Below are 19,419 nucleotides of genomic sequence, written 5' to 3' on the forward strand. Positions count from 1 at the left end.
ATAAAAGTCATTTAGGCACAGCTCACTTAGGGCTGACTTGACACAAATTTATTGGCCTCAAACTGCTGGGTCAATTATTTTTCTTCTCGGGTTTCATTTTCTTAATTAATCCTTTGAAAGTCTATTTAAAAGGAAAAAAAATTCAATCTCTTCCAAGGAAAAGAGTGGGTGTTCATGATATTTTTTATCAACTAAATATTACATAGCTTTTAAGAAAAAGTTTGACTTTAGTTATCATGGACTCTCCAGTTCATGGCATTTTGATGTTTGTAGTTAAAAGCAAGTGTAAGCATTTGTATTACACAGACACCAGATATATACATCCCATACAACCATGTCAATATAGGCCATATGGATATTAACATATTTATGCAAATATGCTAATCTTACTATAAGGATACACAGTATCTGTCCATGGGTAAAATCAGTGGGGGTGGGGAGAACCAACCCAAGGTTAAACTATCACCCTTCCTTACATAAGCTTTTCTACTAAATCTGAAACATGCTCAAGTAATAATTTGGAGGTGACACTAACTGTCCCAAAGGAAAAGGGTTTTTTTTCCACCAGAAAGGGATAGATTTTGCCAAGCCATCTTCCACAGGTAGGTCCAGCAATAAAAAAAATAAAAAATCACTAGGATAAAAATAGGAAAATATAGTAACTTTATTTTAGGAGAACAAAATTTACTATAGCCACCACTGCCAGCTTCACCTCTAATTAATGTGAAATTGCAGTAGAAATTCTGACCAATCTATGTAAATTTGGAAACTTGCTTTAAGCATGTCTTTGCTTCCACATCTGTCTACAGCTGAGATTCCTGAAGACGTTCTGCACAGTCTGAGCCAGTACATGCCTCCAGATAGAGTGCAACAGACCAAGAATATTTTTCTTACTTCTCCAGGTTTTGTTTTTCAAGTAGAAGAAACTCAACTCTCATACTAATGGATGAGAAAAAGGAAGAGTAGGATATTTGATCTGTTATTTTCTAGCAGTCAGCTGGAATTCTACTGTATATGGTCAAGAGGAGGGGGAACAGAATCTTACTCATGTGTTCAGAACAGCAACAACAGCTCAGGATTATCTGCAGACAGAAAGACCATACAGGATTAGCACAGTGAACCAGTCATCATGCTTACCAGAATATTCAAGAGCAAAACATTCAGAGGATTTCAGGACAGGATTTAGCACAATTTGACTGAAAATAGCACCACATTTTGAATAAGCTTTATTGAATACCACAGCATGCAGCACCTCTTGGCCAAAATGACTTGATGTGCATTGATTTCAGAAGCATTTCCTGTGCAACCATGTAAAGACTTGGTGCACTGGAAAGCATGGAAAGCTGGCAGAAAGGTGTCTGTACACAGACTCCAAAGTGCAGGCAAGAGCCTTCCCTGCAGCATAGGAACTTTTAAACAACTGAAACTCAGGGTAAGTGTTGTTGCTGTCAGATGCAGAGTCAGGAACCCAACACCATTCAATCAGCTTCTGCTGCTGAATTAATGGCTTCATTGTTTTTTCCTTTATGCAACACTGACTGCTATGACAACCTTACCTGCGCTATGGGTTGTCAATAATGACAAAAGGGATACTCTAAGTTCCATACTGCAGGTTGGATTACCTGCATTAAAAGAATGTATTAAAAAAAAAAAAAAAAAAAAGAAATTCAACTGGAAAAGGGTTCTTGCTGTTTACAGCAGAACCTGGCTCTGCAACACTTCAACAGCGGGGAGCTGAAATGCTCCTGGAACAGCTGCCTGTGCTCCTTCTCACAAACACTACAGCAGTTTCCCTGAAGGAAGTGAAGCATCATTCTTGGATCTACATGGATCCATCATTGCTTCCATCTGACAGGACTTAGCAGTAGACAAGGACTTAGCAGTAGACAAGGATGAGTGGAAACAAACCGGCAAAGGAGAAAACACTGCCCGTGCTTCTGCACCACCAAGTGCTTCCTTGCTCTCTCCAGACCAAAGTTACTCTTTGATATGATTTCCCACATTGAAGCAGGAGCCACACAACAACAAACAAGCAACAGGTTCACAGTCCAGCCCTTTGCTGAGCCAGCCCCTCTCCTTCACACAGACTGCAGCCTCCCAGGACTGAGCCAGCCTTTGCATCTTTTGCTCATTTTTCCTTGGGCACTGCAGAGTAGAAAATAAACATAAAGCTCAAGCTGCTGAACTTGGTAGTTCAATTTCAAAACAAGCTCCATACATTCATGCCATGTAGGTGTGCTAGAAGAAGTCTTATGAATTGTCTGTGCAAGCACTGCCTTAAATCCTTTTTGGCTGCCAATTCCAGCTGGTATACTTATAAACCATTCCCATTCACAGGCACACAGACTGATACCCAAGTAGCCAGAGCATGGCAAGGACAGCAAATAGATCACAAGTGATAATGCTGCTGATGTTACGTGATGCATAACCTAACCCAGCACACCCCACCAGTGCCTGGACAGAGCTCTCCAAGTGCCACTGACACCCCCAAATATTCACTTCACAGCTGGCCAGTCACTAACAGCCTTTATTCATCTGCAGCCTTGGCTAACCTCTGAGCAGACACATGAGCTTGTCCACATTACACACTCTCACTTTATTTTTCTACACCCTTTTTGGCAATTTATACAGCAGCAAATGATCAAAGGTGCACAATGACTAAATCCTAGTTCATGGTCAACTTGGCCATTCATCCACAGAAAAGGGATACATAGAAAGGCAGCTGCAGTATATGAAGCTGCTGCAGCCACTGGTCATGCTTTACCTGTCCTGTGGGCAAATTAGGCTGATCACTCTTCATCACTATTAATCCACTGATATGTAAAAATAAGTAAGTGAAATAATTCAAGCCTTGCTTGCAAATTCCGCTGAAACTCCCAGCAAAAACAAAGCAATCCCTTCCCAGTGTTACAGCGGGCACAGATCACCAGTTAAGTTAGCTCTAAAGGCAAATATTCCATTTTCACTGAGAGATGCAGTGTGCCATAATATGAATAAGGAACAAAGACCCCTTTCATTCTGCTAACAAATACAGTATAGCATGTCACAAATCACAAGCGGAGCAGACAACACAATGACAGCAATTAAATGGGTGTCTTTTTAAAAGAAATACATATAATAATGACTGAATGTGTACACTCTCCTCCTCCCCAACCCTCCCAGAATTACATTGGCAAACATGGCTGTAAGTGTTTAGGGATGTTACTTCTGTTAGATAGAAAACTATCTTAAAGGAAGGGTACATCCAGCCAGTGCAGCAGGATACACACAAAAGCAGACATAGATGTTTTGTTTGGTTTTATACATGTTGTACACCTTGTTTATTGCAATTCACACAGCTTTCCCAGCTCATTCCCAATCGATGTCTTTCTGGAGAAGCCGAAAAAAATATGCCCCTTTTTAACTGTTTCACTGCTGAATTCCAACTGAGACACCATTGCTGCCTGCCCCCTCCTTGCCCTCTGCCCTGGTGACCTAGACTGCACTTCCCAGCACTCACACCTGCTTAGTTTGGGGGAATATTTGCAGAATAAAAGGACCCTTCTGGGTCCCTGCTATGCCTTTAAGCTGCGGCCAGCCTCTCTGAGCCTGTCCCCGCCTTGCTTGCCAGGGCCAGCACAGGGCACGGCTGCCCTACACCTCGTCCGAGGCAGTGACCCCGGGGAGGAAGCGCCGCTTCTCGCCTCCCGCTTTCCCTCCGGCGTGCGCGGCCGTCCCGGAGCCGCTGCATTTCCAGCCTGGATGAGCGCATCCCTCGCGGGGTCTCCTTCCTGCCCCCTCCCCGGCTGAGCCGCGGGAGAACAATGCAGGGACAGACATTTAGCAACACCTGCTGTATCGCATTAATATGCACAGGGATGTATTGATGGTTTTTCCCATCCAGCACTAAGACCGCATTGTTCGGGGCGATCCATCAGTGAGTGGATCGCTCCCCCCCACCGCCGGCCCCACAAGCCCCCTTCTGACATGTCCCCTTGTCTCCCAGCCCGGGCTGACGACCACGTTTAGGAATGCACTTCATTAAATCCGAGCTGCCCCATTCCAACCTGCAATGCGGAGGCAGTACAAAGCCAGCGCCACGCTTCCTCCCGCATTTCTTTCAAAAGCCCCATTGTTCGGCAGGCATCTGGTCCTGATCTCAGCCTATTCGTGCCCATTGACCCCGCTTTTCGCAGCACACCCGCTCGCCAACGGGCCTCACGTAAAGCCTGCTTGCTGAATTAAAAAGCAGCACTAGCCATCTGTCCTCCCAGGCTGGGCTCGGGCTGCCAGCCCCGCTCCGCAGCTCCCTTCCCAGCCCCACTGCCTCCCCTCGCATCCCAACCTGCGGCTGAGGCACCGCTGCGTTCGCTCACTAAACACACACCCGGCTTAGCGCATTTGCTGCTTTTCATTCCTTACGTTAGCATCTAGGAAAGGAAGGGGTGGGGGGGGGAAGGAAGAGAGAGAATACAACAGAACATTCTCACTTGCCTGAGTCCTTCGAAATTCAAGCACAAATACAAGATTAATCCTTCCTTTGTGAGGTCTTGTCTTTAAGTCGTGGTATGTAATGATCCTCAGCACTGCAGCAGAGGGGAATAAAAAATGCAGGGATCATAAGCAGGGGGAGGACAGGGCTTACTTACATCAGGGTTTCTGCCACATGACAATAGGTTTGAGAGGGAAGAATAAGCTGGCAGCAGCAGCTGACAGTGCAAAAGGGAGAATGCAGAAGCCTGCCTTTTATATTATTGGTGACATTTCTAACACATGACAACAATTTCCATCTGTATTTAAGCTGGGAGTGTGAGGAAAAGAGCATTACATCACGACTCCTCTATTCCTAGGGGCTGTGGAATATGTAGGCCAGAGGGATTAAAAAGCACCTGTGTATGCTGGAGATCTGAAATACCACAAGGCAGATTTTCCCTCCTCTCTTCTTTCTCCCTCACCCTCTTTTTTCCTCTATCACCTGCACTGAGCTGCTGTTTGAGAATATGCCCGGGGAAGTGCAAAATGGTATTGTCCTAGTTAGCAAGGCTCAAGCATGGGAGAACGATGTGAATATGTGTTTCTGGCTCTGTCTCTCTCTCTGTAGGAGACACAGCACTCATTTTTGCAAGCAATCAGACAGAATACAGAGCATCTTCCTGTTTTCTGCTGTGCTTGTCCCAAGGGCTTCGAGTTTCTCTCGAAGTACCAACTTTCGTCTTCCTTTTAAGTCTGCAGGGAATTTCAGTGACAGTAGCAGCAGTGATTTTTCCTCCCCCTTGCTTTTACAGCCAACAGGTGCCTGTATCTTTTTAAAAGTAAACATCCAGAACAGGGGCCAAAGACATTTTGGAAAAAGCACTTGACTGCTTCAGAGCCAGCAGGTGTCCATCTTGGACGCTTTCCACATATCTCACAGGACACGATTGCTCAGATGCAGCTCCAAAATCCCAGGGGGCTCCAGCCTTGCAAGGAAACCTGCTCCCCTGCAGCTTCAGGACTGCTTTGCTGGGGCTGATGCAGCTACACTGAGACAAGCAGGGACATGGGAACCCTGGGGATGGCATGGGAAGCACTGGTGGGGTGGGCACAGGGCGGTGTAGGGCCACTCCTGCCACTGTTCCCATGGCCCAGTGGGTTCAGCACCAGTTCTGCTCCTGGAACAAGCTGAATTTTGACCCACACCAGCCGAGAGCCATCGCTGGCAAAGCAGCTCTGTACAGCTGTGGGCACAGGACACAGCTCACAAGTCCACAGCACCTCTGTGAAAGAGCCAGGCAAGGGAAAACATCATCATCTCACACCACCAAACCCAGCAGCAAAAACAGATGCTGCTCTTGCTGATGTACCCAGTCCTCAAAAGTGCTTGAATTAGGTAGGGGAAAAACACCACTGAGAGCCAGCAACCCTTGTGTTACCTTTATAAGAGATATGGCCACACACTAACAGGAGATTGGCCTGCTTATAAACAGTCTTAAATTTATGGGACATCAGTATTTTCATGAAAACACCAGCTGGGCCAAGGTGCTGGCCCATTATATGTCTCTTGTTTAAGAAGAAAAGCCAAAAATTCTTTGCTCAAGATCACGTTCCTGATCTTTCAACACTGGCCTCTTTGAGCCATAGACGATTTTTTGGGTATACGTCTGGTCAACTCACAGCTGCCATGGGAACTCCAAAGCCTTTGATAATGTTGGGTTTAGAATACTGCATACAGTAAATTTGAAGACTGCAATACGAAAATAAATTACTCCGAATTCCTTGCCCCTCCTCTTCATGTCCACAAAATAAAAAAATCTGCATGAACCACACTGAAACTCTTTCAACCAGATGAAACTTCAATGAGGTAGTACCTATGTGGAACATTCCAGAAAAAAGCCTCTTTATTAAAAAAAGAAATGGAGCATTTTACTTTAGATTTATTCAGAGATGCAGCTCCCCAATCGTTTATGGAAACTCTTTCATAAGATTTAAAAGAAGGGAAAAAGGAAACAATGAAATGACTTATTTTTAATCTGGGGTTTAAAGGCTTTTTTCTTTCCAAAAAAAAGTCCCACACACAAAGAAAGAAATTCAATGCAAACCTCTGTTTCTGTATCATGAAAGCCCCTTCCAGCACCAGAGTAATCAATTTCTCAGAGCTTGTGTGGTCTACAGCAAAAGCCAAAGAAGGTATTTAAGTTTATACAGCCTTCAGCATTTTGATGGCTTGCTTTCGAAATATGACATGTTTAAATTTTATAACTTTTTTTACAGTTAGTTATGTCTTAAGAAAATGGTTGCTCTCAGTATAAAAAAAATAGAAAGAATGGAGAATAAATGAAATTCAACCTGTTTTTGAGCTGTTTGCCCATTCTAAAATCAGACTAGCTCAAAGTTGCACCACGAAAAACTATTACAGTTGTAATTACAGCTCTCATCATTATAGTATAGCCAGTCTTAATTTAGCATCAAACACTTTGGCTCATATGAACAGAGAAGAAATATTAAATAAGAGTGGTGCTCCAAACACCAAAAACTTATTACCAGATAAGCATCCACAGAAACTTACAGGAACAGCAAAGCAAATACTTTGTCAGATGTAAGAACTCTCTACCTTTTCTAGAGCTAAAAGTCATAAGCAAATCATAAATCACTTTAGGATGGGGAAAGGAGTCTTTGTCCTTACGGTAACCCCAACTTCCCACCATGAAAGAAGGCCATCTTGAGACAAGATTTTACAGCTGGGATTTAACTCACAGGGTGGAAAAAGTGTGAGATAGAGCACTCTTGTAGGTAGGAACAAACTTCTACAACAGACTTCTCATTCTTTCATCAGTACATTTTGGATCCAATTCACTTACCATGTGGGAACAGCAAATGGGGAACAAACTGTGAATTCAAATAACTGTAAACTCAGCAAGATGTGGAAATAAAACACAGATGGTGCACTTCAGATTAAGGGTCAGCATTTCAGCGTCACTTTCCACTTTTACATTGTGATAGGTGATGTATAACAACCACCTTCTCCTCGAGACAGCACTCTAATTAAACCATGACTCACTTAGGAAAACAAGAGGCAAGTGATACCTCCTTGGAAGCCTCCTGCCAGTTGAGAGGAGCTAAGGTTACTTGGTTGAACTGTGAGTTTGCTGCCTGACAATTAATGTTTAGGAGTGGAAGTTGTCTCCACTAGACAGGCATGGCTGACAAAAGTTTCTTCAGCATTTCCATCTTCCTGCACACTACAGCAGGGCTGCTTTGCCTGGCAGGGCTGCTCCCAGTACCCACATGGTCCCTCTTCACCACCTACATTTCCAGCAAGAGTTTGCAGAGGTTGCTCTGATACCTGTTTGCAAAAACCAAGAACACAACCCACTGCTGCCAACATTCCCCAGTACCAACCCTTAGAAAGTGCTCAGTCCTAAAACCCCTCTGCAGGTCTGCACCCTGCTTGCCTGAACACTGGGTTGATTTTATTCTTTCAGACCCATTTTGTCCAAAATCTGAGGAATGGAATTTAGGATTACTTTATTCTGGCTATTAAGTGTTAATTGCTTGCCCAGGGCCCTCTAGAAAAGGGTCGTCTGCCTGTAAGCACAAGTTCAAAGAAGAAATAAAGGAGTAAGTACAGATTAGATGACAGAAGAACTGTAAATCTATAGGAGCTTGAAATGCCAGATAGAGAGAAGCAGTAGTGATTGTAAGGTGATTATTACCTTCAAAATATGCCGGAGGTTGTTTATCAGATCAGAGTTAATGAGGGAGAAATCTAATAGAACTATAATATTAAATTTACCACTTTAATGGTATCATCAATGTTCTATAAATGTGGGCAATTTACAGAATGTCTGTCAGTGTGATTCTCCAGTGTGGTTAGTTTCACAGAAGCAGCACTGTTGCACCTCATCAGCTTTTCCCTTCCAGAAAACACTGGGCATTTTGCAGAGGATTGCTAAGCGAGATAGCAATCTATATCTTTAAAATGATGGAAATGCAAAAATGGGAAAGTTATTTATGAACATGATGGGATGTTCACATTTCTGCAAAAGCTGTGTCCATCTCTCTGCCCCACTGTTGAGTCCAGCCTTCCTATTTCTGCACTGCCATGTAGTGTCCTGCTGGGTTTTCCATGACTCTCTTTCACAACCTGCAACTCTTGCTGCTCTCCTCAAAACCTTCCAGATCTGGATTTAGGAGAACTGCTAATAACCTCACTATTCAAGCACATTTTCAGCTCTCCTGTGTTATCCCCCTGGGAACAAAAGAAAACACTAAAAAACTCACACCCTAGAATAACATGAACAAAGATGGTAGTAAGGGCTCATAAATAAACACTTACATGAAAAGAGTCAAAATACACAGTTTCAAGATTTTGATTACTAATTCAAAAGACCTATGAACAGTAGGAGATGGTAAATGCTGTGTTTATTAATAGCCATCTCCTCATGTATTCAAGGAAGAGTTTGCTAAAAGCAGCAGCTTCTTAATGTGGAGTTCCTCCTTCCCTCAGCATCTGCTCCAGCACCTCACTTCTGAGGTTTGCCAGTTCAAATCCCTAATACAGCAGAGATCACCTGCAAAGTTTTAGCATATGACAAATGTCCAATTAAGTAGCTTTAAATTTGGGTACTTGAGTTTCCATGATGGTCTAAGATAAAAAAAAAAAGTACCATCAATGTCTCTAAAAAGCCTTTTTATAGGCCTCTCACCAACATCAACTTTTGTTTACTGTTTTCTCCCCTGGTAAATGAAGCGTTAAACCTGAAGTTCAGTGAAAAAGTGCAGGTAGTGAATGAATGATGAAGTATGAACTATAATTCAATAGCAGATGATACTTCTAAAGGTCTTTGATGAGGTTTTCCTCCATATTCAGCTTGAAAAAGACCATACAAGAAGAACTGCCAGATCACTATCCACCTGATTACCCTGTGATACACATCTCATTTTGAAGATACATTAGCCTTTCAAAGAGCCATTTATTAAACATTTCCATTTAAATAAAAATTTTCACAACCCTCAGTGAAACAGATGTATTCCCTCTTAAATCACTAATTAAGAGCAGTCTGGGACATTACAAAGCCCTTTAAAAGGAATTCAGAGAACTAGTGTCCCCCTTAAATAAATCTGTTCTGGCAATGACCCAGGAATCTTGACTTCATAACTCAAAGCTCTAATTATTCAAGAGAAGATTATAAAAAAAAGGATATATCTAGACTGTTAAGACTAATAAGAAAGATTTATTTTTCCTTCAATAGGGGCAGAACTACAAATATTTGTTCTATTTTTTCTACCCTCTTATTCACTTGGGGTGGGGGGAAGGAAATCAGTGAAGATGAATTTACAGAGTTATTCCCAATAAAGGTACTGGATATGACTCTCCCCAAAGAAAACCAGCTAGCAGAATCTAAACAGCTTTATAAATGATTACACGGCTAATCGCCTCTCTGCTGAAATAAAGGCAAAAAGGATTTAGAGGACAAATACAGCGCACTTTATGTGAGGAAGCATGTAATGTTAAAAAAAGGATAACTGTTTGAAGATGAAATGTGACAACTCTGCATCCCCATCAAAGCCATCAGGAGCTGGCATCTGCCACTGGCCCCCTGGGCTCAGAGACTGTCACGGTAGCAGGATGTGTGACTGGGAATCACAGAGGAAACTCCTCCTCTACCATCCCACTGGTTTTGCCCACACTGTATTGCAGGTATCACACTGGACCAAAAGAATATCATATAAATGCAATTTACAGGTGTTCCTTTTTAAACACTGACATCTTTGATGGAAAGCACAGGACTTTTGTCATGGTGAAACCACCAACATGCCCAAGCACAAACATACCTATACAGTGACAGGGATGCTTTCTGGAGGGAGTTAATCATGAAATACCAAATGTGAAGCCCAAATGCAAATGTGAGTGGAAAAGCAGGTTAAAGAACAGCTACATATTTAATTTTACCTAATTTTAAAACAATCCTTTTGCTTGGAACACTCATTCTCTTGCTTTGTAGCATAATCAATACGCTGAAACCCTTAAACAGATGCATGGTGATAGCTGAAAAGAAATCAAACTGCCTAAAAATCAAAAGCTGTGGCACTGCAGCCATCACAAAAGATCTTATCAGGACCCTGGGACATCACATGAAAAACTGTGGCAGGACAGAGCCAGTTTTGAAGTAAATAATGTGGGGTAATTAATCTCCATGCCTTCAACCTCCAAACAGCAGTACCTGCTCTCAGGTCTGATTTACTCTTTGCTCTCGCAGAGACTCTCACCTTGGAAACCTTTATGTTTTCAAACATATGCAGAGACATTGTTTGCACTACACCTAAGTATCCACTCACAGCTGCTTTGCCATAGTACAAAGCAACTGTGATGAAAAACCTGCAAAATTAAGTACACTGGGGACTAACAAAGAAAACAAAGAAAACTGGCCATGTAATCTCTTCCCACACTTCTTACCCAAATCTCCTTTGGCAAGTGGCATGGGAGAGCATATAAGGCTGAGCTCCTCTGCTTTGTACTGTTCTCTGGTGCCTCATTCAATTCCAACTGGGTGTAGAGTGAAATACAAAAAAAGCTATTCCTCACAAATGGGGAAGCAGATGGAGCAATATTTGCTATCATAAGCGCTTTTATTTCCAAAATTAAAAAACAAAACAAACAAACCCACCCCCAAACAATAGTTTCACTGGCACAAAAATGTGCTATTGATCTGAAAGGACAGACCAGATGGAAAAAAGGTCCTGAAGTCTTCTAGATTAAACAAAAATCATTGTCTATAGAAAGGAACTAAACTACAGAAATATTAGCCCTGTTGCTCAAAACAGGGTATTTTTCTCTCTTTTAAAAGTGAAAACACATCTGGTTCACTAATAAGTGAAAGAATTATATCCTTGAAAACTGCAGGGGACACTGCTGCAATTTGGCACTCCCTGGAACACAGGTATAAGGATTTTCTAAAGCCAGTAGTTGTATTCAGGATACAGTCCCTGCTGAACACGCAGGAAAAATTAAATGTGTATACACTAACTGGTAAGGAAAATATATCTCATATTATACAGAGCTAGATTAACTCACAAGCAAATATTCTTGAGAAAAATTATCTTTACATACTGCTGCTATCCATATGTTGCAACACAGTGATAATGCCACTATTTAAAAAGTACTTAAAACTTTTTCCTAACGTAAATATTGTAAAACTATTAATTATTTTTTATGTGTTAGAAAAGAGTCTGCTGCTCCTCATCTTATCAGTGTGGGCCTTCAAATGAATATTTCATGGACCTTGCAACTATTTCTCATTACCAAAGCAGAATTACACCTCTAGGAAGAGAACGGCAACAAAAGGTACTTGGATAATAAATACATCTGCAGGTCTGGAAAGCGTTTGAGAATTCAAGAACATTTGTGTACATAAACTGATGATTTATTGCCTGGGAAGAAAACTAATGTGCACTGTCAGTGATTCTGTTTATCCTTAATAAAAATTAGTACCTAAAAATAACTTCGAAATTGTAGCTCAAATATCCACACACGTAAAAACACATTCATTTGTAACATAAAGGTCTTTATGCTTCATTTCAGCAATGTTTCCCAGTATACTGACACACTTTTGTGCTCACTATTCTAAAGAGCCTTCTGTAACCTGGTTTGCATATCCCTTTTATCAATTCATTCTGAAGTTCAGAAATACTTATGGGGCAACCCAGAGCTACAGGACTTTAAAAACCATCCTGGGAAATCACCTAAGTCTGCACATTTGACAGGAGTTTCATCACACCCCAGCCCATTTAGTCTCTCTAGTCCTCCATTACCTGCAGGTGATGGTAGTTATGCACAGAACAGCTTATTCAGCTCCTGGAGAAACTAAACTGCCCTTTGGAAGTTCAATTATCCATGAAAATCTTTAATGCAGATAATAAGCTTCAATGTGCAGTCTACAATCACTTACTAAAGTTTGTCCTATCAAACTGTGAAGTTTTGTTGTTCAATATTACTGGTTTTGCTTAGAAAGGAAGACTTTTCCTTTGTACCAGGAGATCGCTTGGAATAAAGAAACTTACTTTCAAATTTCCCACTGAAATGTGAGAGAGCTCAGGCCAGCCAGGTGTGTGGGTGTCATTGGCTTTTTCTGAGCCTCCTCACAGATCACTCGACACTTACAACCATTGATTTTTATCCATTTCTTTCCATTTTGCTCCATGCTCCTTTGTAAGACCAACCACAACAGTTGGAGCTACTGTTCTGTAATTGAGGACAGAGAAACAGATCAAACTCTGGGAAGGTGAGAGAACAGACAGCAGAAATGAAAGTAGTAAATCTCTAACATTCAGATCTCCAGTCAATTAATCCCAGGACGTGTACTTATTTTGGGGAAGTGAATCAACCATTGAATGATGACCTCCTGACATTTTAAAAACCAATTTTGTGAAGAAAAGGTGAAAAATAAAAAGAAGAATGCCATATAGTATCTAGCCTGACTTAACTCTAGGCTAGCCACTACACTGTCACCTTTTCATCTACCATCAAAAAGACCTTGCACCTTCCAGAGTTTTGCTTCTGAAGACTGCAGCCTGGCAACGAAAGGGATTGCACAGTACTGAAATAAGATTAACTGTTATTTCAGTCATGTCTGCACCAGGTATACTGCTTTGGCAAGTAAAGGTACAGACACCAGACCCACCATAGCTGCCTCTGCATGTCGCACAGGGCTGAAACAAGTGGAGAACCAAGTAAATGGAAAAAAAAACCCAAAAGCAAACAACATGCTGAGATAAGCTTTTATGGAAGTATAATATTTCTGATTCCTCCTGAAGCACTTCGAAAAGAAAACTGCTGCCAGGTTGTTGAGTATAAGCAACTAGGACAAATGGCCAGTACTGCATGTTTATGTTAAACAGATACCCTCTGCCATCATTTCAAAACGAGGATGATTATCATGTCTGTTCAGCCTTCTGTGAACAGTGGTTTGGACATTCTGCTGCATTAGTACCTTAAAGTAAGTTGCTATCGCATATCTTTCTCAATAAACACTGTTGCACAGATATTTCCAGGTAAGGCTGTTTGGAAAAACCTATTTAATGGATATACTCTTAGATGAACTTCCAACTAATCACAATTTCCACTAGGTGAATCTTCACATACAACAATCCTGTTTGGGGAAGTCCTGCTCTTAGAAACACTCTCTGAAACCTAAAGCCAGAATGTCAACACACTACATCCCTGACTCTCAGCCTCCCCCAAATCTTCGGTGAGCACTGGTGGACTTAAATGTGGCAGAGGGTGGTGCCCCAGCAAGACTACTCACACAGTTGATAAACCTGCCCTCTTGCTCTCAAGTGTTTGGGCTGGCAAAATTGAGCCACTCTAGAAATAAGATGTGGCCCAAGTCTTTGCATCAGTCAAAGCACTTCTGGTAGAGGCATGGCCAAGGGGTAATTGTGGAATTGTTGCCATCTCACAGTATAGTCCAAGCTCAATGGAGCCATTATCTACCCCAAAACACAGCATTATTTCTGATCATCTTCATTAGGCACATCAAAACACAGAAAAAATGTGGTACTTAAAATCAAAAAAGTTAAAGGGATAGCTAGAGATTGAACCAGCATATTACTAATCTGGATGATGTACTGATGGATTTTTGTCTAGTTTTGACAATGGAAACTACATGCTAGGAATGAAAAAAGTAATTAATCTGAACATCTATGAGAATAACTTTGCTCAAGTTTTGAAAATCTTAATTTTTCTTAAACAAAAGACAGAAATATTTTAAAGTAAAGGCTCAGTGAAGTTTACAATGAAATGAAAGCCTCAGGAAGAAAGTCAAGGAAATAACCCAGTGGTGGTTCATATGAAGTAAAAGCTAGTCCAGTGGCTGAACTATACTAACTCTTCCAAAGATTTGTCCATTGTAGCATGGCTTCATAACCACTTATACACCATCCAAATATATAAATAGGTGCCCTGCCTCTCTTCCTTACTCTGCCTTGGTCCTAGATTATGCTACTGCTCAAGTTGTAAACTCAGAGGGGAATGCCTTGGGTCTGTAAATAAACCCGTGGGTTTGGTGTGATAGGAACAGCAGAGAACTCACGACTCAAGACAACCGAACTTGAAGGCCACCTGGAATCTTGTCACAGCTGTTGTTTACTACAGAACATTGCAGGAAAAAATCAGCTCAGTGGGGAGCTGGGAGCTGAGGGTATGAGGACTCAGAGGAAGTGTGCTGGAGGGGCAGATGGCACCGAGGAGCAGGGAAAGACTTCAGTTTGCAAAAATATGTATGTGGTTCACCAACTTATTTCAACAATACTTCACCTTTGTGTCCATTTCAAGGTCTCATGTCTTTATGATAGTTCTCACATTTAGGGATCAAATTCTCTGATCTCTCAGCAAACCATCCTGTGTCACCCATACAGGCAATGCTCCTATGGCCCCTCTGTGAGCTGGCATCATCCCACTCATCCTCAAGAGTTCATCAGAAAATAAATCAAACTCTTAACCAACTCTCCTAAAAAAAAAAAATCTAAATGATACTCAAGCAGTGTGTCATTGACAAAATAACAAGGTTGAGTCAAATTTTCTGCATCTTTCCTCCCTTCTGCTTGACCTCTGTCTTCCACAAAAGCTGTCACTGTGCCTTCACTCAGTTCCAGAGCCAAGCACACAATGGGCACAGGGTTGTGTGGGAAACAGGAACCCTCTGGGTTTTCTCACCACTGGTACCAAACCAGTCAGCGCTGAACCACGTGCTATTCTCATCAGAATTTCTGGGCAAGAACTGGTTAACAGCACCTTTTTCCATTTTGCATTTACTAATTATCACTTCATTTAGCCCTTATATTAGTGTGATAAAAAGCAGCTGTCAGGCCAAGCATGCTCAATCCAAGTGACCTTGTGTTCTTGTTTCTGTTTACCACATAAGCAGCAGGGAATTCCATTTTCAAAATACAAGGCTTCATAATCCATTAGCACTAGAGATTGGTCCAGGGCTCTGGATTTACTGGTCACGTGTACCAAGGAATAAAAATATGACCATACAGCCAGATTAATCTCCAGACCTGTAAAGCATCCCAACCCACTATACAGCAGTCTCACTCCAAGCCACATATGAATATTAGCATCATTCTTAAAAGCTACCATTAATACCATCCCCACAGTAAATGAAGCAAAAATTAAATGCTACCTGCCCGACAATTTAGAAAGTGTGGAGACACACAATAACCAACACCACTTCTTGGATTTTCCACTTGTTTCACAAGTGAAACATAAGTTCTGATGTTCTTATTAATACACCAACAACCCACATCTCCCCCATCTATTTCTAAAAGGCAGGAATCCCTTTCACTGCTCTTAATTTTAAATCAAAAGCAAGTCCAAGCAGCTTAGCTCACCATCAAGTTTAATAAATCAGATAAAAGAATCAATGGAAAGCATTTCAAAACGTAACCTTGGTAACGTGTAAAATGTTTCCCCAGAACTTACACTCATTTGCTCTATATGCTGCTTTAGGAAATGAAATATCACACATAGGCAGAAGGACATTAGTATCACAACACTGTGTCTCCCAAGCCTAACACTGCACGTGCTCTCCTGGAAGGCACTTTTTGCAGTATGCTTTAAAAACCTGCAGCCTGCCAAGTTAGGTGATAGAAAAATAATCATATTTCATGCTGACAAAATGGAAATGTTCAATAGGAAACAATAATCCATATTTATTCTTTATGGCCATGCACAGTACTTTAAACATAATTTGTTTCGTGCTTTTCACTGATAAAATGAGCATAAACTGAATGGTGTTATAACAGCATCTGCCATTTGAAGAATCAACATTTGTCAGTGTTACCACTCAATTTTAACTGGTCTTATGCAGCCCTCCTGCATGCAACACTTAGACTGAAAATGACTATTACTGTGTGTACCACTATGTGATATTTGTTGGCAAATACTGATTTTGAGTTGCAACATAATTATTCAATATTTATATAAGTCTACCAGGATAAACAATCTCTGATTCACAACGAGACAGAAAACTTCAAATTATTTTACTGCTTATCTCAGTATCCTATAACTAAGATGTTTACTAGTTCTTATTCCAGTCTGATCTAAAGGGCATACCATTATTCCCACAGCTCAGCCAAGTTAAGCAAATAAGCCTTTTGCTTAGAAGAGTGTCCCCTGCCACGTGTAGAATGTCAAAGAGAGGCGCAACAAAGTAGGATCACTCTCTACTCTTTGTATGTACCCCCAAAATGCCAAGGACAGTCTCATTTTGAGTAGTGATTCTGACCTTCTAAAGATTACCATGCTCCAGACTTCTTAGTTTTTCTTCTGGTTCTTGGGGTTTTTTTTGTTTTGTTTGTTTGGTTTTATTGGGATTTTTTGTTTGTTTTTTGGTTTGGGTTTTTTTGGGGGTTTGTTGTTCTTGCTGTTGTTTTGGGGTTTTGTTTTGTTTGTTTTGGTTTGTTTTTTTGAGTGAAAATGAGCATTTCTTTCTCAGCTTTGCTAACTCTTGTTGTTTATCTCCTATGTGAATCAAGGATGACCTTCCAACACTGGCAGATACCTGCAACAATGGCACCCAGCCATAAAATGCTGTTCAATCTACAAGTTAAACAAGCATCAGATATAAAGTTCTGCTCAGGAAATAAAAATAGAAGCTTCTTTTTTATTCACAGGTTTTAAACCAATAAGCAACATTCACCATCGTGGTGTTAACATAGACTATTTCTAAAGGCAAGCAATCACTTCATGGCAGTTTTTTTTTAGGGTTTTTCTCCACATTAGGCATCACAAGGCTTGCATCACACCATCAACTGCTCCAAAAAGGTAACCAAAAAAGCCTAATTCAGAGATGAATCATTTTCCTTTTCAACCCTATCTGCTGTCACACATGGAAGTCTGCCCAAGCTGAAAAGAGTCTCCCCCACAGCCGTGCACACCACCACAGGAAGGCTGCCCCAAAAATAAAGATGAAATTCTACCACATGTAGTCCAGCAGGTCAATGTTTTGTTACTTACAAGGCACAGCGTGGCGATAAAGATTATCTCGGATGGTCTGCTGCAAATCGTGATCCGGTGACCCCTTCTGAAACCTCTGGTTGAGGTAATGCCGCAGATCTTTGTTCAGTCTGCTTCCTGCAAAGAAAAAAACAACCATTTATTTATTTCTAAATGCACACAATTAACATTTCTAATTGAGGCAAATTTCCATTCAGAGTCCCCTAAATTATAGCATGCTGACTTTATGAGCAGAAGCCCATCTTCCTCTACAAATGGCTAATTACCAAAAATAACTTGCTGTAAACAAGAGGTCTCTCTTGTCTCATAATGCATCTTTCTTCCTGTGGTGTTAAACAGATCATCATTCCCTTTTATCACTTATTTGTCTGAGCAAATGGAGACAGATGATGGGAAAAAGAAGAAAAATAAAGGTATTGCTTTTGCAAGTCACTGGAGGGTGAGCTGGGCAGAGAGACAGAAGGCAAAAGCTACTCCCACTGGAGGTACTAATAAAGCTGAACATGGCAAAAAAAATCAAACAAGTGCTATACTTCACACTGGTATCTATCCCAACACACAGCAGGAGTTACCAAAGTATTGACTTAACGAATTAAGAGCACCCAAAGTCCTTAAAAACAACAAAATAATATCCAATGCTTTTCACTTAAATCTATGTTATTTCCCTGTTCAGGTTTGAACACCGTCAGAAGCGTGAAAGAAGATAAATGAGTTGAAAACAAAGCAAAAACAAATGAACACACACAAAAAAAAAAAAGGAAAAAAATGTAACTCTTAATGAACATTGTCAGTTGCTGAATACCAAATCCTTTTTTTGTAGTAGAATATATGAACTGAAGAAACTTAATGAAGTCTTTTCCCAAAAATCTTTCCAAGTTTGGAGTAACACTGACATTAATTTGACCACAGAGCCAAAACAGGGATTGAAACTCTTGTGTTCTAAAATGAAAAGAAAAAAAACACTGGAAAAGCTTTTGAGAAAAACACAACCAGGATGATCAAGGCCTGCAGCAGCTGCTACACAAGGACCAAGAGGGGGATGCTGCAGCCTGCTGTGGACATCAGCCTCCAACATGACCTGAGGTCACCTGAGGACTGGGCACTGCTTGCCTCTCCCAACACAAGGACAGAGACCCCAAGGAAAGCTAAATAGGAGCTGGTTAAGAATCCTGCAACAGGGGCAAGAGTCCGCAGGCTGTGCAGCTCTCCCTGGAGAGCACTGTGGGGGCAAGAAGCTTATTCAGGAGATTCAAGGGGAGATGGAAAAGCATTTGTAAGACAGACCCATTGGGGGCTGCAGAATGCCAGGATGGTTTGGATTGGAAGGGACCTTAGAGATCATCTTGTTCCCACCCCCCTCCCATGGGCAGGGACACCTTCCAGTGGACCAGGTTGCTCAATGCCCCATCCAGCCTGGCCTTGAAAAGAAGAACGAAAAGGAAATCCCTTGAACTTAACATTAATTGCTGGTGGCTGGGAGACCTGGGAAAAAAATGGGGGAATATCAAATATCTTGCTGTTTTCCTTCCCTTTGGCAGGCATCTTATTAATGCCCCAGCTGAAGCCAAAATGCTGGACTATGTGGACCTCAGGCTGAACCACTGCAGCTGTTTCCACAGTCTTTTATTATTTGCATTATGATTTTTTGGATTGCGAATATGTAATGCAGAGATCATCTCAATACATCTGGACACAGAATGCAGCCTCACAGTTTCAGATTCCTGGCTGGAGCCTCTAGGAATCACTGCAGAGCAAATCAAGAATAATAATACTGCAATGGAGTCTGGGAGGCAGCAGCAGCACCAGGCAAATGGTGAAATAAGAAAGAGTGCAGATTGTTATATGACCATGGGCAGGATCAACCTACTGCAGCCCTGCAGCATTTAATCAGAAACGTTGGTTTAAAAACAAAACTAAACACAAAAAAACCTGCAGTTTGAAGT

The 19,419-nt window shown here is 41.4% G+C and overlaps 1 protein-coding gene across 1 annotated transcript in view; it reads right to left on the reverse strand.

Moving 5' to 3' along the window:
* Positions 1–19,419, reverse strand: part of MAGI1 (membrane associated guanylate kinase, WW and PDZ domain containing 1) — a 289,612-nt gene that overhangs the window by 151,452 nt on the left and 118,741 nt on the right. Inside the window, exon 2 of the mRNA XM_039559254.1 lies at positions 17,477–17,593. Within this exon, the coding sequence (XP_039415188.1) occupies positions 17,477–17,593 (117 nt within the window). The remainder of the gene's footprint in view (positions 1–17,476; positions 17,594–19,419) is intronic.

Source organism: Corvus cornix, chromosome 12 (genome assembly GCF_000738735.6).
Source record: "Corvus cornix cornix isolate S_Up_H32 chromosome 12, ASM73873v5, whole genome shotgun sequence".
NCBI classification, from domain to species: domain Eukaryota; kingdom Metazoa; phylum Chordata; class Aves; order Passeriformes; family Corvidae; genus Corvus; species Corvus cornix.